The sequence below is a fragment of the Bactrocera tryoni genome, chromosome 3 (assembly GCF_016617805.1).
Source record: "Bactrocera tryoni isolate S06 chromosome 3, CSIRO_BtryS06_freeze2, whole genome shotgun sequence".
NCBI lineage: Eukaryota > Metazoa > Arthropoda > Insecta > Diptera > Tephritidae > Bactrocera > Bactrocera tryoni.
Window position 1 is genome coordinate 44,594,676 of NC_052501.1, and position 24,839 is coordinate 44,619,514.

The 24,839-nt window shown below is 35.0% G+C and overlaps 2 protein-coding genes and 3 non-coding genes across 6 annotated transcripts; 2 read left to right on the forward strand and 3 right to left on the reverse strand.

Annotated features, from left to right (window-relative positions):
• The first annotated feature begins 1,988 nt into the window (after positions 1–1,988).
• LOC120772676 (protein late bloomer-like) lies at positions 1,989–5,838 on the forward strand. The gene is made up of 4 exons (XM_040101413.1): positions 1,989–2,055; positions 2,127–2,285; positions 2,413–2,607; positions 5,782–5,838. Exons 2-4 carry the CDS (start codon positions 2,241–2,243, stop codon positions 5,836–5,838), a joined length of 297 nt encoding a protein of 98 aa, XP_039957347.1. The 5' UTR covers positions 1,989–2,055; positions 2,127–2,240.
• Positions 5,839–7,919: 2,081 nt separating this feature from the next.
• On the forward strand, positions 7,920–14,127 carry LOC120771731. Of its 2 annotated transcripts, none has more exons than XM_040099891.1 (3): positions 7,920–7,983; positions 13,186–13,515; positions 13,641–14,127. In XM_040099891.1, exons 1-3 carry the CDS (start codon positions 7,967–7,969, stop codon positions 13,804–13,806), a joined length of 513 nt encoding a protein of 170 aa, XP_039955825.1. In that variant the 5' UTR covers positions 7,920–7,966; the 3' UTR covers positions 13,807–14,127. The 2 variants fall into 2 exon arrangements, with proteins under 2 accessions (XP_039955825.1, XP_039955824.1); XM_040099890.1 differs by lacking the exon at positions 7,920–7,983 and adding an exon at positions 12,934–13,091.
• Position 14,128: 1 nt separating this feature from the next.
• On the reverse strand, positions 14,129–14,202 carry Trnat-agu. Its single transcript has one exon. It is a non-coding gene; the product is annotated as a tRNA-Thr (tRNA).
• A 4,238-nt stretch (positions 14,203–18,440) lies between these two features.
• Trnat-agu lies at positions 18,441–18,514 on the reverse strand. The gene has a single exon. It is a non-coding gene; the product is annotated as a tRNA-Thr (tRNA).
• A 604-nt stretch (positions 18,515–19,118) lies between these two features.
• Trnat-agu lies at positions 19,119–19,192 on the reverse strand. Its single transcript has one exon. It is a non-coding gene; the product is annotated as a tRNA-Thr (tRNA).
• Positions 19,193–24,839: the final 5,647 nt, after the last annotated feature.

The window sequence follows — 24,839 nt, forward strand, 5'->3', positions numbered from 1 at the left end:
TGCAGTAGTAAGGGACACCTGTAGATTAAATATCCTCTTGTGCCAAAAATGTGCAAAATCCACTCAATACTTCAATTAGCCCCATATATGTAGTACCTTATTTTGTATATAGCTGTCTGTTGTGATGGTCCATGTCGTACCTTCCCTGTGTTTGCTGACGGGCGATCTTTGCTATACAGATCTTCGCTACCACAAGATAGTGGTCGGAGTCGATGTTAGGTTCGGAGAGAACCCACATCAAGAACACTGGATACAAGTCGTCCATTTATCACAACATGATCGTTTTGGTTTAGAAGTTTTCGATCCGCAGTCAGGCAAGTAGCTTGATGAATTTTTTTTGCTGGAATCTAGTACTACAAATATTTGGCTCTTCTTTATATGGCCGCTGCAATAAATGTTACAAGAACCTTTTCAAAAAGCTAGGCTTAAGCACTTTCTCAATTTAGGGACCGGACATTCCAGGCGCATGCCCTTAAATCATAGTCCTTATTACGTTTGCCTATCCCTAGCGACTATTTCCTGTTCTCAAACCTCAAAAGAGTGCTGTCTAAGATAACTTTTTCGTCGAAAAAAGAGGTAATCGGTGAAACTAAGTCCTTTTTTAAAGCAAAGGACAAATCATACTACTGGTATCGAAAAGTTATAAGTATAAGTTGTATCACCTTTGAAATGAACTATGAATAAAAAAAAGGTTAAAGAGTGGCGAATCGAACAAACTAGATTATATCGAAACAACTCGCTAACTTTGCTGTTGTTGCATTCAACTGTAATTTTTTGGTATCATAATTATACCCTGAACAGGGTATATTAAGTTTGTCACGAAGTTTGTAACACCCAGAAGGAAGCGTCGGATACCCTATAAAGTACATATATAAATGATCAGTATGTTGAGCTGAGTCGATTTAGCCATGTCCGTCTGTCCGTCCGTCTTTCTGTATATATACGAACTAGTCTCTCAGTTTTTAAGATATCATTTTGAAATTTTGCAAACGTCATTTTCTCTTCAAGAAGCTGCTCATTTGTCGGAACGGCCGATATCGGACCGCTATAACATATAGCTGCCATACAAACTGAACGATCGGAATCAAGTTCTTGTATGGAAAACTTTCACATTTGACAATGTGTCTTCACCAAATTTGGTATAGATTATTTTCTAAAGCAACAATGTAATCTCCGAAGAAATTGTTCAGATCGGCTTACTATAGCATATAGCTGCCATACAAACTGAATGATCGGAATCAAGTGGAATCAAGTATTTGCATTTGACAAGATATATTTACGAAATTTGGTATAAATTATTTTCTAAGGCACCAATGTAATCTGTGAAGGGTATATTAGCTTCGGTGCAGCCGAAGTTAACGTTTTTTCTTTTTTTTTTTATTAATTTTGTATTGTCTTTGTACCTATGTATGATAGAAGGCAGCACTGCCTCAAATATATTTATTTTTATATTTTACCAACATTTGTAAATTATGTGTAAAAAGAAACCGAAATTCAAAAATTTCCTGTTCTTATTTGTAAATTGGAGAGATGCTCTTTCTTAATCAACCTAAATGAATTGTCTAAGAATAACAATAAAGTATATTGTGGTGTTTTCTAACTTTTTGTGTGTGGTGAGTATCGGAATATTGAAGAAAATCTTATGGAAAGTGTGGATTTGAAGAAAAAGTTTTGATATTTTTTTTTTGAGAATGAAAGTTTGAAATGAAAAAGTGTTTGTGCGATGTTTTGCTTTTCATTGTTGTGTCCCTTTTGTTTGGTGTTTTGACACAAGAGTCTTTCTAATCAAATTAGCTCTTAGAAGTGTTCATAAAAAATGTACGGGACTTCATGTATATGGCACTTTTTTACTTTTGCAAAATGTTGTACCTAATAATTCTTTCACAGGTGTTTGGAATTGTCATAGTAGTTTTGAGTGCATTGCTGATGAAGGAACTTGGTGCGGCCAGTAAGCCAATTTGCGTTAGTTTGGTCGTATTCGGCAGCATAATACTTTGCATCGCATTTGTTGGCTGCTGCGGAGCGCTAACCGAAAGTTTATGTTGCATATGGACGGTATGAATAACGAAATAACTGTTATTATGTATTTAAAAAAAAATCATAAGTTCTATTTCTCAAAATTTTAGTACGCCACATGTTTGTTGGTACTTCTGGTGTGCAATGTGATAAATTTAATATATATAAACAAAGCTGATAGCGCAGAACATGCACGCCATGACGTCAATTTGGCGTGGCAGCATATGAAAGAAGGTAGCGATGTAACAATGCATTTGTACCAAAGTACGGTATGTAAAAAATAAATAAAAATCTTTAAATTTGTTTTGCTTTGCAAAATTAGAAAATAATTTTCATTTACGAAACACATAATTCCCAACTTCGAGCTTGTACAGATTTCTAAATTCTTTAACATAGTTGGAATGCTGTGGCAAGATAAATTATAATGACTACACCAACGCAGGTATGCTAATACCGATGAGCTGTTATAGGGACTACACTATGATGCCTGCAGATTTATACCAAACGGGCTGCTTAGCTGAACTCACCGATAGTTACAACACTTCCTATAAACACATGTATAGCGGCAGTTTGATCATATTTATCATTGAGGTGAGTGATTAATTATTCGAACAAGTTTAATCCTTAATATAATAATATAGCATTTTTTATATAAATCTCAGAGTTATCCCGTAGGTGGTAATGGGTTACAGCTTAGGCCAGTGAGAGCGTTTTCTATCTTTGTAATGTTGACAAGACAAGTAAAGTTTAATTCCATGCCTCTTTGTTTGCTTTTGAACTTAGTATGGACATGTTTTATAACACAGGCCAGCAAAAAATGGTGTTTTTGGTTATACAGGCAAATGTATGTATAACAAAAAGGACGATTACGATTCGAAAATATCAGCTTTTTAAGCAATTATAACGACTTGGCCATCGCATCTCGCAACAAAGTTGCTAAGGAGAGTATTATAGTTTTGTTCACATAACGGTTGTTTCTAAGTCCTAAAACTAAAAGAGTCAGATATAGGGTTATATAAACCAAAGTGATCAGGGCGACGAGTAGAGTCGAAATCCGGATGTCTGTCTGTCCGTCCGTCCGTCTGTCCGTCCGTCCGTGCAAGCTGTAACTTGAGTAAAAATTGAGATATCATGATGAAACTTGGTACACGTATTCCTTGGCTCCATAAGAAGGTTAAGTTCGAAGATGAAAATCGGCCCACTGCCACGCCCACAAAACCGCGGAAACCGAAAACCTATAAAGTGTCATAACTAAGCCATAAATAAAGATATTAAAGCGAAATTTGGCACAAAGGATCGCATTAGGGAGGGGCATATTTGAACGTAATAAAAGTGGGAGTGGCCCCGCCCCCTACTAAGTTTTTTGTACATATCTTGGAAACTACTATAGCTATGTCAACCAAAATCTATAGAGTCGTTTCCTTCAGACATTTCCATATACAATTCAAAAATGGAATAAATCAGATAATAACCACGCCAACCTCCCATACAAAGGTTATGTTGAAAGACACTAAAAGTGCGTTAACCGACTAACAAAAAACGTCAGAAACACTAAATTTTACGGAAGAAGTGGCAGAAGGAAGCTGCACCCAGGTTTTTTTTAAAAATTGAAAATGGGCGTGGCGCCGCCCACTTATGGACCAAGAACCATATTTCAGGAGCTACTAGACCGATTTCAATGAAATCCGGTATATAATATTTTCTTAACACCCTGATGACGTGTACGAAATATAGGTGAAATCGGTTCACAACCACGCCTTCTTCCAATATAAAGCTTTTTTGAATTCCATCTGATGCCTTCTCTGTATAATACGAGTATAAACATTAGGAACCAATGATGATAGCGGAATAAAACTTTACACAAATACGGTATTTGAGAAATATGTAAATAACGTATAATGAAATCTCGATTATCACTTTACCATGCGAGAGTATAAAATGTTCGGTGACACCCGAACTTAGCCCTTCCTTACTTGTTTAAAATTGAAAACGGGCGTGGCGTCGCACATTGGTATTTCCGTGGCTGAAATTCAAAAATGGCATGTTGTCTGATTTGAATGAAAATTTCACAGTTTGTTACCAACTATCTATACATTATTTTCCCAAAGTATTAGGATTCTATCTGCATTAGTTTTTTGTCCAGAACTGCCCAAAGTTGGTGAATGTAGAAAACATCAAAATTAGCAAAAAATTTACTCAAAAGTCAAATCATTGATACAATATAACAACTATTGAAATTCAACTTTATTATTATTTTTCATTTATAATATGTAGCAAAGAAAAAATTTGCATCAAAATCCATTAAAAAAAATAATGCATAAAAAATATTGTGGAACAACATAATTTGGACGTCAAAATTTCAATGTTCTTCAAATTCAAAGTGGTGCATCTTTTTAGCGCTGTCTACCGCTGTCGACATACATACACCGAATTAAAGCCTGAAGTCTCAGCTAAATGATAAAAAAAAATTCAGCTGCCCCAAATTGCCCCCCTTGAAAAAAACAATGAGATACTCTAAAATGGCAAGTTACCGCCCAAAAGTATGCAATATATATATAACAAGGATTACAGGAACGCATATCCACTAACAAAGATGTAATGCATCACTTACTAATGTCTTCGGATCCGTATATAAACATTTTTCGTACTAAAATAAAATTTAAAAAATTAGATTGTCACGAAGATGTAAAAAAGTTGCTAAAAGAGACTTGATAAAAGAGAATTTAGTTGTATTGGAGGTGGGCGTAAAAGTGGGCGGATATTATTGAAATTTAACACCAACATATATAATGTCATACAAATGCTATGTACTAAAAATCAGTGCTGTAGGTCAAAAATTAAGTTTCACCTTATATGGGAGGTGGGCGTAAAAAGGGGGGCGTGATTTTGATTTTTTAATTTTTTTCTTGATTGGAATCCAAAACAATGATGTACCAAATGTCATTGTCCTGCGACAACTCCTTATATTTTTAGCCGCAGTATGCACTAGCAGAAACCTATGTGCGTCGCCCACTTATGGACCAAAAAGCATATCTCAGGAACTCCTCGACCGATTTCAATGAAATTCGGTATATAGTATTTTCTTATATACTTCCAATATAACGCTATTTTGAATTCCATCTGATGCCTTCTCAGTATAATATATACATTAGGAACCAATGATGATAGCGGAATAAAACTTTACACAAATACGGTATTTGAAAAATATGTAAATGACGGATAATGAAATCTCGATTATCACTTTATCATGCGAAAGTATAAAATGTTCGGTGACACCCGAACTTAGCCTTTCCTTACTTGTTTATTTTCGGGTCCATATAGTGTTTTGACCTTTGAACCGATTCCGAATTCGCTCTGGAATCTGAACCAAAAATACCACCTCTCATCAACTCTGAAGACTTAATGATTTAACAAGAGTCTTAAGTGTACCATTTAGGTAATAGCTGAGGTATTGGTATCGCTATTAAAATAATGGAATTTACTGAACTCTGCTGTTTGAATATCACATAAAAGAAAATGGCACGCCATGGCTTGAAAAATGTTCCTCTATCTTCATAAACGAAGATGCACTCTGAAGCTCTTTCACATAAATGAAAAACTTTTTTCCAAAGTTTTTATAGACAAAAATTGAAGCTGAAATCATTGTGGCAATATTTCAAATCAAAAAAATTCTGGCTTGTGATATTTTCCCGAAGTAGAATCCTTACTTAATTGAATACTTTTGAAATAAAAATAATATCGATAAATTCTTTTCTTTTATTTCAGGCCGTTTCTTTAGCGTTTGCAGTAGCTTTGGGTGTTATTTATCAGCTGGACTACTAACAGAATAAGCCAAAAAAGGCGCAATGCTAAATCCGTTGAAGGAATACAAATTAAATTGTTATTCCTTATTTAAGCATTTTGAATAAAAATATATTTTTCGGAATTTTTGCATTTATTCTTTAAATGTTTTTTTTTTATTTTTTTGTGTTTGAAAAATAAAATTAATCATAAGTTTAAATATGAAAACATGGCTACTCTTGTAAGCCAATATTTTCTAAGCGCAGATTTGTAGTAGCGTTTTAACAGTACAGCTGAGTCACTTTAATATCAGTGTCTTCCTCTGCTGGGTATATTAGATCCACATACGATTTAATATTTAGATATGCTATGGGTGTATGTGATTACATACTATACTATGTGTTTCCTTTGCTGTCGTTTGGTGTGAAAAGCAGATAATTTGCTTATGCTGAAACTTTCTTGACAAGTAATTGTACACGGCTGTCAAAAAGTCTTGTAATATAATTACTTTTATTTCAATTTTCATTAAACAAACAAATAAATATTGTAGAATGTCTTGTAAATAGTATAAAAGAGTCTAAGTCAACTTTTCGATAGTAAAAATAAATTGTTTTAGAAGACACTAAGTACACTAAGTACGTTTATGATTCAAAAAAAAAAAAAAACAGTAAAAAAGGTATTTTTTCAATTTTTATTTTAAATACATCACAGAGATAGTAATGATGTTACTATAATTTGTAATAGTACCTTGGACTAGCAAACCTTGCAATAGAGTAACTATTTCTAGGCACAAGCGGACTAAGAACATCGTGTGGTTCGTCGTCAACGCGTTCTCGGCCCTCTTTGAATAATTTGTGCCAATCAAAAACACTTGCTGGCGGCAAACAATTATCACCAAAGGCTTTTTCTAACATTCTGAACGTTTCGGCACCAGAAATTTGATTCGGCACACAAAATTTAATAGAATTTCTTTGTTGAATAATTTCTCTTCTCGTAAAAATCGCCGAATGCACTTTATGTACTTCAGAAAGACAAGCGTATATATATATATAGGCACAGATGTCAGTAACGGTCATAGCAACCCGAAAAAAAATATTTGGACGAATTGGTTTTTGCGTGAAATTTAAATTAAAAATCCTTAATATTTTTTGCCCACAGTAGTATTTCAACATCTCTGTGCAATCGTGTGAAGAAGCCCGTAGGTTGAATTAAGAAAAAATGACTCATACGTCTAGGCTAACTTCAGATAAATAAATTATGCGAACGGTACACGCAAACGAGTTGCTCAGCTTTTGAGAGAGATATGAGAGATATGAAATCTTTCGCTCGTTCTTTTCTGCCTAAGAAGTCAATAATTTAATATCTTTAAAAAAATTCAGATCGGATCATTATAGCACATGACAGTCATACGAACTGTTCGATGAAAATCAAGTTTTTTGTATAAAAAACCTTTTTTTTGTAAGATATCTTTACAAAAGTTCACATGGTAAATTTTCCAAGGCATCAATAAAATTTCATAAGGAATTTTTCAGGTTGATTTCATATTACTCAAAGGCTTTTAAAAGCCGCAGTGATGACCTTAATTTTTAAAAATGTCCCAGAAAAGCCACTAAGCTAAAACTTAATTTTCCATATGAAAAAGACAACACCAAATGTATTGACCAGGTTCGAGGCCAGGCTTTACATACTGTTTTCTTTTATTACCTTGATGCATAAAAATTTCAACTCAATTAATCAAGTATATGCAAGTAACAATTTCAAATGAGCATATATTAAGCACCCTGTAAGCAATATCTAAATATAAAAAATTGAACTTTTGGCACCTCAAAATAGGCGAAATTACTAAGGCACATCTACAAGCACACTAAAGTAATGGAAGCAACTACTTCTTTCGGTATGGCGGATGGAAAACACATTAGAAGCGATAAAAGCGGATAGTTAATGGAAAACATTTGAGAATCGAGCACGCCTACAATAGAATTAGATTTCAATAGAAGGATAAACAAAGCGCTATACTTTTGTAAGTGTGGATAGCTGATGTAAAGAAGAACAATAGCGGCGAAAAGTAAGTGGCCAAAATGCGCTTTTCCGTCAGCGCGGCAATTCAGTACAATTTACGACGGTGGGATCAACGAACGTGGGTGTACGAAATAAAGCGCGGTGTTGGCAAATGGATCGAGTAAAGGCGTGAGTACTGGGAGGGTTGTGCTAAATGTAGTGAAAAACTTACTGAAAGCAAACAATAACAAAATAATAGGCAATTCAAGAAAAATAGATACAAAATAAGAGTTAAAAGGAAGGATTGGAGATATATTGGGCGCAAAGATAAGAAATTGAACTATGAAAGAAAAATTGTTGTTGCAAAAAAATTGATATACTTGCAAAGGAGTTGCACGTATTTAAATAAGTCTAAAATTGTCGTTAACTGCTGTGCTGATATGCCTCTACCGCGTTCCGCTTGTCGGTGGTTGCCTGCCTTCTGACTGCCAATTGCTACAGAGTTTTACCGGGAAAAAAGTTTAGATTTGCTCGCCGAGCCGCTTTCTCTGTGCGTATGTATGTGTGTTCTTTTTCGAAACTTTTGCGGTTAATGTGTGAAAAGTTGTGCTAACTTCAAAAAAGTAGGATTTTCTGTGTTGTGTTTACCTAAGGTCTGAACTTCTATAGACAGCCCACACATTTATACACACACATGAAATTCTATGGAGAGGCAGTATGAGTGTGTGTGCGCTTGGAAGTTCGCGCAACACTTTAATTGCAAATTAAAAGTTGTGGTATTATTGAAAATTGGCATGTAAACAGAGTAGTAATTTGCCTATCTGGCTTGTACTGAGTTACATCGGCTCATGGTTTCTCATACGCCATTGCATACACTTGTGCAGCCATGCCAGCAGTAACCTGCTTTGTAGACAGCTTTGATTTGTAAAGTAAATATGTGCAGAGCAACGTGTGTGTAGCTTTGTAAGTTGTTTCCCTCACGTCATTGAATCAATAACAATTTAGAAATTTCAAGCAGCAATGCCAGCGTTGTAAATGAATGAAGTATGGAGTATTCGCTTTTGCATATTTTTATACCTTGTACATTAAGTTTGCAATCAAGGTTTTGATACCCAGAAAAGCGTCGGAGATCCTAAAAAATATGTATATAAATGATCAGGATGACGAGCTGATTCAATTTAGTCATCTCCGTCTGTCTGTATATACGCCAACTACTCCCTCAGTTTTTGAGATATTGATTTGATTTCTTCTCAAGAAGTTACTCATTTGTTGGAACCGACGATATCAAGCCACTATAGCATATAGCTGCCATACAAATTTACGATCAAACCAAGTCCTTGTAAGGAAAACTTTTTTATTTGAAGAGATATCTTTTTTAAATTTGGTGTGGCTTATTATCCGAAGCAACGTTGAAATCTCCGAAAAAACTCCCAAAAAAGGTGTTCAGATGAGATAAAAAATGTTCATGTATGAAATCTTTTGTACTTGTGAAGGGTATTATAGCCAAAGTAAACATATTGGTTGTGTTTTTTATATTTGAAAGGGTATATCCATACTGTGGAGTTTTCATTTGGCACCATATTTTTGTTAGTAAAATTCATTGAAAAAGTAGCTTTACTTATAAAGATAGAATTATTTAATTGAAAACGAATAAATAACACTATTTTATAGTAGTTTTGTTGCTCTAGACAAAATATCGAATTTGGATTTATTGGTGCTTGCAATCAGTGATTTAATTTTTTTTTTGCATTTGACGTTACAGAAATCTGAAAAGATGAATGAATATAACAGACATATAGTATTTTTAATAGCAGTTTAGTTTTGGAAAATAAGAATGCATTGAAGTAGACAGAGAGCTCAGTACGGAAAACATACAGAATTTGTCCGGAATGTAATAGGACTGAGTCGATTTTTTTGGGACCATCTTCGCATACACCGTGCGCATGTTCAAGTGCTCCGTCACAATGTCATGAGCCGCAGATTTTGATAAATTTAACATCTTGGCAATTAAACGAATACTTAGTCGACGGTCTGAGTTCAAAACTTTGCGCAAAAGAGTCACATCCCCTCTCCCTCTTCCCTGCCCGGCAAAAGGACCTGGTGCCACGGAAACACATCACTTCTTGCTCAAGCATTATCTAGGTAAGCCTGCTTGATCATATTAAACGTCTCTGTCGCAGATTGACAGAGTTTCACCCAGAATTTAATCGTGTACCTCTGCTCTAATAAACGCTGCATTTTCGGCTTGCAGCTTGACTCACAGAAACACGTCGCGTGAAAATGTTTGTCCTGACTCTCCAAGTGCTCTGAGACAACTGACCAGTCTCTCGTTCGTTAGCTAGGAACGCCCTCTACCGAATCCAGTGGTACGCGCACGCTCCGAAGTACAGTCGCGGCGAAAGAAACTTAGTCCAAAAAACAAACCCTTTAGTATCTCAATAAAGCATCTGCGGCCTCATTATCGAAGCCTCCTCCAGCTTATCTTACAGTGGGGACCGCAGATGCTCACAACGTAGTCTTGCCAATGCGTGACAAGTGCACAAGAGATGTTCCATTGTTTCCATGGTGACATGCTCTAAACTTTTCCTGCAGTCTTCTCGTTCTGTCAGCTCTATCCTGCGGGCGAGTGTTGCCAGCAGATAGTGACCAGTTAGTACTCCCATCATGTGAGTGTATCTCTTCTAGCGAGTGCGAATAGAAATTTTGTGTACTTCCGATCTACCGTACACCGCGCACATGAGTTTTGCAGGTTTGCACCCATGTAGGTCGTTCCATCGGGTCTTGGTTTTCTTTACCATGCTTCTGTCGAGATCGTCGTATAGACAAAGTGTGGATTTCCCAAAGTTGATCACATGTTTGGATGTTAGCCGTGCACCATTCTTGGCTGTCTAGTCCTCTGTTTTATTGCCGTGGATGCCTTTGTGACCTGGCATACAGTAGAAGTGAAGTTGCACTTCTACACTTTTCCCTGCCGCCCTGCTTACTAAGGCACTTCTGGCCGATATGAGATACGATGTTACTGCCTTGATTGGTGCTTGGTTGTCTACGCAGATGTATTAGAAGCCAGCTCTGCGGTTTTAACAATAGCAAAGACCTCAACTTCGAATATACTGAAGTGATTTGGCAATTTAAAAAGTTGTCTTATGCCTAACCGTAGACTGTATATACCCGCACCAACTTCATTACCAATTTTCGAGCTATCCGTATAAATGTTTAGAGTGCTGCGCACAGCTAACATATCTTTACCCCGTTGGAGTTGTGTTAAACTATGTAGCAACCTTAACATCTTTATTCGTTAGATTTTTAGATTATAGTGCAACTGGTGTCTCTGTTTCTCACTATAATTATCTAAATGAAATTGCAATATACAAGTATGTATAATTAAATGAAAATGCATCCAAATGAATGTGGATATACTCCAACTTGAAATTCTTTTTTTCTCGTAGAATCTTAAGTTTGTCTGCATATTTTGCAAAAGTTCTTCATAATTTTGTGTGATATAGTTACCTAGGAAAATGTCCACTATCAGCACTAAACGCTTCCAATATGCGGACATGGGGTGCAGAACTCGACTAAGGTTAGACTCTCGATTTTTGGGATAAACATTTTTATATGAGAACCCACTTTATCAATATATAAGTAAATCATTTTGGTATACCACACATATCGTTTTTTTGAAATTGTCATAGTTATACTTATTAAAACGTTACCCAGAAACTTAAAACGTGTCATTTAATTATAATATACTTCTCGAAAAAAGATTCAGAGATCCATACTTTGCATGAAGAGAGGTTGTTAAAAGTTTGAATATACATATGTACGTCAATACAACTAGCTAACTATGCTAAATTTGGGTAGATATCTGCACTGCAACTTGCTAAATAAAATATCCCTACAAAATATCTTTGTAAACTGAAAAAAAATTAAATGCTTACAGCCAATTAATCAAAAGTCTAAAATGAAATAACAAAGTCAATAGAAAACTTGGAGTCAAAATTTTCTTGATTTTTGATACGTCGTCTATCAGTCTAACGGAACTTACTGCAACATTTCTAATACATTTAAAGCCAGTCTACTTAATTTAAACTGATTTCCTCTAAGTTCTTTCCAATCCCAAGTTTCTTCCAATCGGAGACAGGTTATGTTTATAACTATCAGAGTTGATTACAAACCAATGTGATTACATGTCGATTACTTGGGTTGCGGCTAATATGACAGTATTCATAACTATTACACAGGCCCCCAAAATAAATCTTTGAGGTGTTCCTACCACCAAACCTGGTGTATTATATGTTTCTGGGGTCACTCAGCATGATCCGAAGTCGGTTTTGTCTCATCACGTCATAGTTTTTTCTAACCTCAAAGAACATGGTAGATTTTGAATGGCAAACTAAACCCTTTTACACTTTTTGAAATTTTTGCTTGAAACTTGTTAATCATTTAAATATGCACTTTATAGCGTCTCTGACGTTTCCACTAGGTGCTGTAAACACCTTGGCAAATCTAATAGACCCTCTTCAGGGTATAAAATACAACTATTCCATTAATGATTGTATTTGAAACATCGAAACGACCTCAGACTATATGCATATATGTATATATATATACATATATAGTACTTTATTTTCAAAACAATTTATAAAATTGTTGCCATAATGCACATATGCCGACACCATTGGACTGAAGGTCTTTTGGAACATCCCCCTACTTGTCAAATTCTTGCTTTTACAGCCGATCGTTGGTCGCAGCTCAGCGACTTATCGGCACGACAGCCTTGTGGGTGGCGTCATAGTCACAGCTAATGGTGATGATTTATGGTTTGCAACACGCCAATAGCAGCGAAAAGTAGCAAACCTCAAATGTCACAATCTCGCAGAAATCAACGTAAGTTATATGCAGCCAAAGGGAGGAGAAGGAGAAGGCGATTGACTGGAGGTAGTGAAAGCTTGGCATTGAAAGCAGACTGTCTGCCGCTATCTGCTATCACAGCTAGTTGTATGTGTAAATAATTTATTTGGCTGTGTGTGGGCTGTCGACAACGAACAACTCAATTGTCGGCGGCGAGCATTTGACGCGTTACTGTGGCTTTGTCGCAGTGCGGCGCCACAACAGCGATTCAGTTGCATGCGCGTTGCATTTCTGAAGGCTTGTCAAGTGGCAGTTCCGGTGTTTTTGAATAACTGACGACTTGCGAGCGACAAATTTTAGTGAAATTGTTAAAAATATATATTTGCATATATTGATTGACGAATTGATTGACTGTCCAAAATGTCCGCTTGGCCTGCCGTGCGAAAACAGTAATATGAAAATAGAGTTTTTGAAATATTTAATATATTAAATTTCCAAAAATGTTTTATTTACAATTGAAACTATTCTGCTGTGTTGTTGTAGAATAACCGCCTCAGTGCGCACCACAAATCGCATGAATGCTTTGCTCATGGAATCGATGTTGGGCAAGAAACGCGCCTTACAGAAGCTGCATTCCACCGCCGGTGAGGGCGAAGAAGTTGAAAGCGCTACGGAGAAACCGAAGCGCGAGTGGGAATACTTTCGTAATAATTTCAGCATGGAAGCGGTTTATAAGCTGATTGAAACGGCTATTGAGGAGCGTTTAACGTGGGATCGCTTTGGTCGTTCCTATGACTCGTGGCGTTCGCTACAAATGGCCGAAACACTGGCGGCGGATATACGAGACCGTGTGAAGCGTTTACAGCATAAGAGGTGAGGGGGGAATAAAATTCCACGATATATTATATTACCTTCTATATAAACAAAAAAATATAAACTTAAGGTTCATTTTATAGTTTAATCTTCAATTGACTGATTTCCTCTTTTATCCCCCACAGACATCGCATCGTTTGCCTGCTATCAATAGTGGAAAAACAAAATCAGGGCCTTAGCTTCCGCATGCGCCATTTACTGGATGAAAAGATGGATAATTTTACGAATTTGGTTTATGAACGTCCGTCTTACTACATGGTGGTGACTTTATTTTTGGTGTACAAGGACTGAACAAAGCGATTTTCGTAAAGCTTTTACGGCCTACAAAGCTTTCGTTGTTGATAAGTGGTTTGATGATTGAATATGCAAGCAGCTTGAAAGCTTTTGTTGTTGTTTATATTGTTGAAATTCGATTTAGCATAGTTTAGAACCATATAATAAATGTAATAAGCAAAAGTTTGAGTATAACTATAGCAAACGAAGAACGAAAAGAATTAAACTTTAAAAAATTTAATAAACAAAAATTGTAGCGTTATCCATTTACAAACGAAATTAGTATTTTTGAGTTTTTTCAATGAAAAAGTTTTTAAAAATTAACGTTAACTTCCATTAAAGGCCCCGGCGAGATTCGAACTCACGATCTCCTGTTTACTAGACAGGCGCTTTAACCAACTAAGCCACGGCGCCATGTTGGCAACCCTGCTGAATAGGAATGTTAGAAAACTACCACAGATAAATATGTATGATAACACGGATGCATTGATTTTTTTGAAAATAAAGCAATTTTAAAGAAGTTCCATTGAAAACGTAAGATAAACTAACAAAAATTAGAGGAAAAATCATTTACGGGCAATTTGTGGTCGGAAATAGGAAAGGGATGTTCGTTGATGAATTCTGTTGAGGTTTGCTTTTGCATTTTCTGGTAAAATTCAACATAGTATTGTACATATGTTTTATATCAACAGAAGGTAGAGGCTTCAATAAATATAAAGCTTACAGATTTAAGAAAAAATCTCCTATATTTTTACGTGGGCATTTTTGTTTGAAAACGAGGAGAATTTTTTTGATTTTAAGTCGAAGTAAGGCTTACTCCTTAATATTAAAAAAAAAGCAATTAAGAAAGGGCTAAGTTCGGGTGCAACCGAACATTTTACACTCTTGCAACTTGCAAGAATGAAAGTCAGGGAAAGGAAGTATAGGTCCTATTCAACCCATTTTTGACATACAGATACACCATTGTAAGAGAAGGATTATCCCTTAATTACAGTTATAGTATATGTATTAGAGTGATTAAAAATTTTTTTTTTTTTTCGTTTCGTACTTGGAAAAATAGGTTCTTAGACACCTCTAAGAAAGCCTCTCCAAACATGAGCTTTTAATTGAAACGGGAAGGTCCTCCTACATAAAGTTTTCTATTTTTTCTTATTATCAGATTGAAAAATTTATATCTCGCTTCCAACTACTTGAAAAAATATCTTGTTCCTTGGATTTTGTAGGAAATTGAATGCTCTACAAAAAAGGTTTATCATGATTTTTTCGTAAACCCAACCGTTTAAAAGATATTAACGGTTGAAGTTTGATTATTTTTGGGAAAATATTTTATTTCAATGAAAAAAATCATTATGAATAAGGTTTTTGGAGAGGCTTTCTTAGAGGTGTCTAGGAAGCTATTTTTCAGAGTATCAAACGAAAAAAAAAATTTTTTTTGATCCACCTTAATATGCATTGATGTTTGACGATAAATATCTTGTAAACGCTTAACTTAATCGAAGAATCATAAGAACCATTTTTATAGAGCAGCAAATTTCCTACAAAATTATGAGTTTCATCATTCATAATAATTTTTTTTCATTGAGTTATAAAATTCATAAGAAGTAAAAAATTTTCCCAAAAATAATCAAATTTTAACTGTTAATATCTTTTAAACGTTTGGGTTTACGAAAAAATCATAGTAGACCTTTTTTGTAGAACATTCAATTTAACACAAAATCTGAGAAACAAGATATTTTTTCAAGTAGTTGGAAGCGAGATATAAATTTTTCTATCTGATAATAAGAAAAAATAGAAAACTGTATGTAGGAGGACCTTCCCGTTACAATTAAAAACTCATGTTTGGAGAAGCTTTCTTAGAGGTGTCTAGGAACCTATTTTTCCGAGTACGAAACGAAAAAAAAAATTTTTTTTTTTTTGAATCACTCTAATATGTATATCATACGTTGACCGACATTTTCGATCAAAAGTCAACTACATATGTATAAGTGCCGGGGTTTAAATATTCAGTACCTAGGGGCTTAAACAGTTTTTATTGGATGTAAACAATTTTTGCTCATAAGGTGGTACACACTAAAGACATTATTCGTGAAAAGTTTTATTTTGTTATATTAATTGCTTTTTGATTTGTGTACTGGAAAGTGAAATAATCAATTGGAGTTTTAAATTGTGTTATATGGGAAGTAGGCGTGGTTATTGTCCTTTTGTTCATTTTCACAATGTGCCATAAGAATGTAAGAAGAATGCCACGTACTAAATTTTATCAAAATCAAATATAAACCTCTCTCTTATACCATATCGGTGATAAAATTTAATGTCTCTGGCGTATTTAGTTATTGATTTATCGCGCTTTTAGTAGTTTTTAACAGTACCGTTATATGGGGAATGGGCGGAGTTATCATCCGGCTTCATCCATTTTGACAATGCCGGTAGAAGTTGTTATAGAATTTGTACAAATTTGGTTGTTGTAGCTTAAGTGGTTTAGGAGATATGTATGTACATTAAACTTGTTAGAGACTTGTTTTCGGTTAATGGTGATTTGTGAGCGTGGCAGTGGTCCGATTATGTCCATCTATGAACTCGAATTTTTTTTTAGAACTAAGGAACCCACATACCAAGTTTCATCGATATATCTCAATTTTTACTCAAGTTATAGCTCGCACGGACGGACGGACGGACAGGCAGACAGTCAACCGGATTTAAGTTTTTCTCGTATATATATAACCTTTATCTACTTCGCTTATAGCATTGACATAAGGCAGCGTAAATCCGGATTAATGCAGTTAATTCAGGAGTTAGTGAAGATAACTACGTTGCTAATTTTTAGAGAGTTAGCTGCATTTTCGTTGGCAGCATTGTTATAAATGACCAAATTTAATCTATTGTGAATGAGAAACAAGCAACACTGATAGCTGTTTTTAAATCCTTAATAATAAAACAAGAACTTTTATGTCCCTAGGTTATGTTATGATGCAGTTTTAAAAATAATGTGCTGATACGTTTTTGTAAAAATTGATCTGTTAACAATAACAATGTTTATCTTCCATCCATTTTTGGTACGAAAATATTATAAAAATGACAATCAGCTGTTTACAAGAGTTTCAAACTCACGCAAAGCTGCCATCATGTCACCTACACATTTGGATCTGATTAAGTGTTCAGTTAATCCGGTTTAACGCTGACGTCTGTCAATTCAATATTAGTCTAAGGTGATACGTACAACCGTTAAGTGAATAAAACTTTAATACTCTGCAACAATTGGTTGCAAGAGTATAAAAATACAATGTTTGTGGGACATAAGAAGAGAAGTGTACAACCGATTACGGGAACCAAATTGTTCAAGATAAAACAACTTCTGCAGATGGCGTGTGGTATGATTACTAGCCTTACTGCGTGGACGCCAATTGGGCAGTGACTTGTTAAAAGCCCCACAACTAGGGAGACGCTAGCTTTCTAGTAGTAGAACACAAGATTTAGGATGCCATTTATTGCTAGCTCTTCAGCTTATATGAAGGAGATGAAGGCCGTCCCAAAAAAATATATTTTGGAGTGCCGAAACAAAGGTTAGCAGGATGGAACCAAATGGCAGAATATTTGTACATCGTCTTAAGAGCAATAGTATAATCCTAGGTACACTCAGAAGTCGATAAAGTGAGGTGGCGGAAATATTATAGTTCGGGGAGCATTTTTTTGGCATGGTGTAGGTCCGCTCGTAAGAATCAATGGAAAGATGGACAAGTTTCAGTGCTTGCACATTTTAAAAGACCATGTGGAACCATATGATTTTGAGTCTATGCCAATTAAATGGAAATTTATGCAAGACACCGATCCCAAACACGCCTCTTAGCTAGTTAAAAATTGGTTTTCTGAAGAGAGGATACATATTTTGGATTGGCCAGCGCAAAGCCTTGACTTAAATCCAATTGAAAACCTATGGAATGAAGTCAATACTAAAATTGCAAAGGTTATAAAAAAATATGGACGATCTCTGGTCTGCCGTTAAAAAAAACTTGCCTCGAGTTAAGTGTCAGAATCTCGTAGAAAGTATGGGTCGCAGGTGGGAAGCAGTCATTAAAAATAAAGGTTACAGCACAAAACATTAACAGTAAAAATGTTTGTATGGAACAAAATTTATAAAAATGCAATATTAACTAAATTGTCCACCTTTTTTTAGGTTGTGCTATTTATGTGTCCAGCTCATTATACCAAAGTTTTCCCATTTTGATGATTATTTTTTTAGCAATGAATTGCAACTTTATTTTGTACCATTATTGAAGACAAAGAATTAACCTTTTAAAAAACCCAAACACTTGTTATTGATTAAAAACACAAAAAAGAGATATAAAAAATGTGCCATTTATGTGTCCATAGGCTGTATATGAAAATTTATATATGAAATAAACTATTAAATACGCCAATCTTAAAAACATTTATTAGTACATTAATTTACAAAACTTTCAATATATACTTTGGAGCTTCTTCTATATATTGATGTAATCTATTCGAACCCTTCCATAATTTTTCTGCATATTTCGTTTTCTATTCAATCTTTGTCAATTTTAAATTGTACCTTTAATTTATTGCTTTAGAACTTTCTCAAAAACTCGCAGATTAAAAAACCGATTTTGTTCCAGTGACTCTCACTTGATCACTGTAGGCCCCGGCGAGATTCGAACTCACGATCTCCTGTTTACTAGACAGGCGCTTTAACCAACTAAGCCACGGCGCCATGTTGGCAACCCTGTTGTATAACAAAGTGAGTAAGATATCATAGATTTTAATGTCACTGGGGATATAAATTGATATTTTTTAACTAAAAGAAAAATATTTTTAAACTGGCATTGGTTTCTACAATACAGGGTTTTTTGTTTAAGGACTTAAATTCAAATATATATAATATTCATTTAAACATTTTTCTTAATTTTAAATAAATGTTTTTAAATAAATTTGCTAATACTTAAAACCCAGTAAATTATTTATTTGTATACATAGATATAGCATGTTTTAATTTTAAATACTTTATATAGGTTCAAAGTATAACTTAGATAAAATATAAAAAACTCTTATCTTAAATTTAAACTAGAAATGTATTGGAAGTACAACAATGAACAATAACTTCCATATTATGCTTTAGACTTTATATAAATTAATGGAATATAAACTTTCAGCAATTTTTTTGTATTTTCTTTTCTATTATGTTATTTTTTCATATTTTATTTTCTATTATGTAACCATGAATTTGAAAATTTCACGTTTTCCTTATTTAAGTATTTGTTCAAAAACTCGTTTACTAAAAAATCTATTTTCCAGTGACACCTAAACTTGGTCACTGTAGGCCCCGGCGAGATTCGAACTCACGATCTCCTGTTTACTAGACAGGCGCTTTAACCAACTAAGCCACGGCGCCACATAAAAAACATTGCGCTAAGAAGTCAACAAGCGTAAGCAGGTGGAGAAGAGCTAAAATTAAATTAATAGCACGCATATCATTGGAATGGGTTTTTAGCATTTTATTAGAGACATATTTATAAATTATAGATAAGTTTTGAGAGTTTTGTTTCAAAATATACTTTCATTTATAAATTTGGGGTTTTTGACCCGTAAATTATAATTGGCATATATGGCATAATATTTTTCATAAAATTTAAATTTTTTAGAATAAAATTTTTGAAATTAATGTATGTACGAAGGTAATGAATAACCTTCCACACCTTAGATTTTTCCCAATCACATTCGTTACGCGATTATTTGATAACCAAATAAAAATATATACAAACATACACTCATTCATAAATATTGTAACCTAAAAGTACCCAGTTCCTTGTCGCATTTGTTGCTGCGTATACGTAACATCCGTTAATACTCCCGCCCGGTTGTGCTTAGCCAGCCGATTTCGAGTTGAGTACGTTGAGTCCGTTGAGTATCCGCCATTTTCGTGATTTTTACGATTATTGAAACAATTATTGAGGTAATTGCAACATGTTAAGTACCTTTGCCACGACCATTGCTTCGGCGGTGAGAGCGTCAGTTGGCCTCGAGTGTCGTTTGACGTTTCAAATAAACAGCAGCAAATATCAAATATAAACAACTACAAAAACAAAAATAAATGCAAATACAACTGAACTGAGACAGCACAAATGTACAACAACAAAAATAAATAGAAAACTACATAGCAACAACGTCAAAGAGGCAGTTCAACAGTGGGAGTCTATGTGATAACATACAGTTATGAGCCGAATGTGCGTGTGTATACTTACGTATGCGTGCATTCTTTTTGTATTTTGGACCGGCTAGCAGCACATTTAGTGCGTCGTTCGCGAAGACTGTTGGCGGTTGTTGTTCTTATTGTTGTTGTGCAGGCAGTGTGAAATGCTTGGGGCTGAGATTAAAATTCAAGTACCAACTTTATTGTTATTTTTATGAGTGGTTATATTGGAGCTACTGCTAACTTCCGTTGCTAACTGGTTTAGCTGTTTTTTTGTTGGACTGAGATTGCAGTTAGCTGTTCATAAAAATTAGCTGATGATTGTTAAGCCGATTTGCGCAGCTGTCATATGTCATTAATTGTTGGTTGGTTGTTTCAGCAGTTTGACAGTATTTTTGAGATATTTATAGATATGTTTGTGTATGTATGTAAATAAATAGTAATGAAATTTACACTTGAACACTGAAATATATTTGAATACATAAATACATTTAAATAGTATTGTAAAATATGTTTTTCAGATTTTTCTCAAAACTTTTAGAATAATTCCCCATATCCCAGCACACCAAACTGTCAATTTAGGACAATGTAATGGCTGTTCATGTATAATTTGTGGATCTTCGAAGTGACCATCAATGGAGATGATTTTCTTAAAATAATCGATATCATTTTCAAGTTGTTCCAAAGCAAAATCAGCAAATTCACGACGTCTACCGTGGTCAAATGGCTTAAGTTCTTGAGTGAGAACAATTTTATATGAATGCAGCAGTGCTTTGGGGAGTCTGCTTTACCACGTATACAAGTACTAAAGTGACACCAAGCATCCAGTGGAGGTCGAGAGATCATCGAAAACTTGGCTCATGCGAGTCGTTTGAAAAAGTTAAAGAAAACAGTGGTTGAACATCGTCGTGTTGGCATCAGAGCCATAGCACTGGACCTCAAAATCTTTTATGAATCGATTCAACACATTTTGGTTATTGTTACAAAAGGATCTGAATCCTTTGCAAAAACGACGTCAAGTAGAGATCGGAAAATAAATGTGTGACAAGGTAGCTCAGGACCCTGTATTCATATATTACTGGTGACGAGACTTAGTTTTATGAATATGACGTCAAAACTATCCAACAAACTAGCGAAGGGCTGTAGACCATTCCATCTGAGTTTACATTGTTCTATTGGTTTGGGTGCTTATTTTAAAGGTGATACCAAAGATTTGTTTTAAAATTCATGAAAATGTAAGGTTTTTGCCAGTCCGAGTCAATTTTGATCAGATGTCATTTACTAGTTTTTTCTTTATTTCCATTTGGATTTCTATTATTTAGAAGCTGGAGACTATTTGTGCAATATTATGTATGCAAATTTATATACCCGAAGTATTCTTTGGTAACCTTTGTCTTAAAACCCTTTATTTCACAGGGGTTGGGCACTTTTGAGTTCATGGTGTACGAACGTGTTTTTAATTCGCTCCGTGAATTCTGTGATTAAAACTCAAACAAGCAAAAATTAAAAAAATCAAAAAAAATGATTAAATAGAAAATAAACAAATAGCAATCAGTGCACACAAGTTGTTATAATTAAACATAAACAAATTGTGTACGAAACAAAAAGAAAAAAAAAAAAATCAAAATAATCAAACAAACAAAAATGAGTGCTACTCAGTCTCACCAACAAGGCCGTAGGCATTCTTTAAGTGCCTACTTTAGCTTTGTCGAGCCAACAACAGCAACTCCTGGCAAAAACAAAATTAACAGCTATGACTCATCATCACAGCGATCAGCTGAAAGAGCAAGTAAGCAAGCGCAGTCAGCAGAAGCAGCAGATAACAGCAAACGGGCAACAACAAATGCGCTGACAGCAACCAGCAAGCACACAGACAGCTACGAAAAACAAAAAGCAAGGTGAGAATGTACCAAGCAAAAAAGGTCCGTATGTTCAGATTGGTATTGATCGCTATATTAACGTAAAAAGGAAAGTAAGTCCAGTTAAATGAACGGTCAATACCAAACAATTTCAACCAGGCACGCCAAATGGTAAAAAGCCAGAAATCCTAAATGGCAACAGATTTGCCATACTAAGCAATGGTTCAGACGACGATGCGAAGGGTACCACGACAGTCGTCACCTCCAATAAATTTGCACGAGCGTAGCAGTAATACTCTTGTTGCGAAATTAAGTGAAATTTTAGGTACCAACAATTTCCATATAGTGCCTTTGCAAAAAAGGAATATAGATGGAGCAAAAATTCAGTCCTACACTGAAAAAAGTTTCATGGAAATCGTTAAATTTTTGTCAAACAAAAACAAGAATTACTATTCATACCAACTTAAGAGCTCACAAGGCCTAGTTGTTGTCATAAAAGGTATAGAGTCTTCGGTAGACTCTAGCTATGTGAAAGAAGCACTGGAAGAAGGTGGTTTTAGCATTAAATCAGTAGTAAATATTTTTTACAGGAACAAAGTCCCACAACCAATGTTCAAAATAGAACTGATGCCAAATTGTAACCAACTAAAGAAAAATGAAATACTCCCGATTTACAATTTAAAATATCTGTTCCATCGCAGAGTCATGTCGTTGAGGAGCCACATAAGAGAAATGGTCCAGTACAATGAACAAACTGCCAAGAGTATGGACACACGAAAGCATATTACACTCTATGCAGTGTCTGTGTGGTGTGTGATGATATACATCCTACTTCAAAATGTACTCTAAAAAAAGAGGATTTGAATTACAGGGTTGCCCTGTATATAAAGATTTGAAATCAAAGTTGTCACAGGGCATTCGATCACGTCGTAACCAAATGCTGAATATTCCTCCTAATTAAAATAGTTAATTCTAAAGACAATGCTACACAAAGGAGCTATGTAAACGTGGTGAAAGACAATACTGCACAAATGCAATTGCCCCAAAACCAACCAAATGGAAGCGTTGAAACAATGATTTTCAACTTTACCCAATGAATAACAAAATTTATGGCTTCAATGCAAAATATGATTCCAGAGATAATCAACTCACAATGTTGCAAACTTTTTTAAGTAAACAATGAGTGTATTGAGCATTTGTTTATGGAATGCTAACGATGTTAACCAACATAAACTGGAACTTATTAGATTTCTGGATGAAAATAATATTGATGTAATGCCATTGTCAGAAACTCATCTTACGAACAAAAACAATTTCTTTATACCGGGATTTAGACTCTATGTTACAAACCACCCAGATGGAAAGGCACATGGAGGAACAGCAGTGTTGGTTAGAAAACGGTTAAATCACCACGCATTAGAATCTTATGCCACAGCGCAATTACAAGCTACAACAATAACTATAAAAAATCTCTGCGGAGACTTAAACCTGACGGCTATATACTGCCCACCTCGGTTTAAAATTACAGACATCCAATTTAAAGACTTTTTTGGAACACTAGGCCATAGATTTCTAGCAGGTGGAGATTACAATGCAAAACACACGTATTGGGGTTCACGATTAATTAATCCGAAAGGACGGCAGCTGTATCACACTAACATAAATAGGCTCAATAACCTTGAGATAATATCTCCTGGTAAGCCGACACATTGGCCTAGTGATCGTAAAAAAATACCAGATTTAATTGATTTTGCTGTAATCAAAAATATAGATAAATCGCACATAACAGCTGATACATGTACTGATCTATCTTCTGACCACTCTCCTGTACTAATAAAGTTATGTGAACAACCCATTTTCGTTATTCCAAAAGTGTCTCTAACTTCTTATAAAACGAATTGGCTAAAATATTAAAAATACGTCAGTAGCCACATTAATAATGAGTACCAAATAAATACAGGAAGAGATGTTGACGAAAGCATAAGAGAAGTCAATGATATAATAACCAGCGCAGCTGTCTTAGGAACACCAAACAAAAGCTATAAGCCGCTTGGTTCCAGAAAAATCTCTAGTAGAAAAATAGAAATGCTTGTAAATGAAAAAAGGCGTGCAAGACGTGAATGGCAGATAAATCATTCCCCTTCCACTCAGCTTCAATTGAAATCAGCTGCACGTAAATTAAAAAAAAGCGCTAAAACGTGAGGAAGAATTCAATACCGAAATGTATATAAAGAAGCTGTGTCCAAATTGAAACAAGCAAAATTCCCTTTGGACAGCCCAAAAGTCCATGAAGCCACCAACTGACTCCAACATGCCTATACGAGACTTGGGTGGAAATTGGGCTCGAAATGACGAGGAAAAGGCTAATTGTTTTGCAAATCACCTAGAAAAAGTATTTCAACCCAATTTGCCAAAGAATAATTTTAAGCTGTCAATCTTACCCAACACAGCTAAAGAGTCGCTCGAGTCTTTTAAGACTTCACCTTCTGAAATTCTTGGAATCATCAAAGAACTTAACCCAAAAAAGTCGCCGAGACACGATAATATTTCCCCAAAAATGCTAATTGAGTTACCAATTATTGCTGTAGAGGTGCTCTCTTTGCTCTTCAATGCAATTCTTAGTTTCGGATTCTATCCAATTTCATGGAAAAAGTCGCAGATTATCTTGATAGATATACCTGGGAAAGACTTAACACAGCCGTCTTCATACAGCCCAATCAGTCTTCTACTCTGTCTTTCAAAAGTATTTGAAAAAGTATTACTATCAAAGATGTCACCTTTCCTCCACGAAAATAATACAATACCAATGAACCAATAGCACGGTAGAGCAAGTAAATAGAATTACAATTTGATTTCTGCCACATTCTGGATATAGCTCAGGCAAGAACATTAGAGCAGGAGCATTTAAGTTCTAGATTTCGAAGAATGGCTAGCGAACTGGCGTATAAATGTGAATGAAGGATATGGATGCTACATTTTCGCTTAGACCA

Coding starts and splice junctions, on each gene's coding strand:
- LOC120772676 (XM_040101413.1), top strand. CDS start 2,241: ATGAAAGAAGGTAGCGATGTAACAATGCATTTGTACCAAAGTACG. Junction 2,286..2,412: donor TGCATTTGTACCAAAGTACG/GTATGTAAAAAA, acceptor TCTTTAACATAG/TTGGAATGCTGTGGCAAGAT. Junction 2,608..5,781: donor TGATCATATTTATCATTGAG/GTGAGTGATTAA, acceptor CTTTTATTTCAG/GCCGTTTCTTTAGCGTTTGC.
- LOC120771731 (XM_040099890.1), top strand. CDS start 13,063: ATGTCCGCTTGGCCTGCCGTGCGAAAACA. Junction 13,092..13,185: donor TGGCCTGCCGTGCGAAAACA/GTAATATGAAAA, acceptor GTGTTGTTGTAG/AATAACCGCCTCAGTGCGCA. Junction 13,516..13,640: donor AAGCGTTTACAGCATAAGAG/GTGAGGGGGGAA, acceptor TATCCCCCACAG/ACATCGCATCGTTTGCCTGC.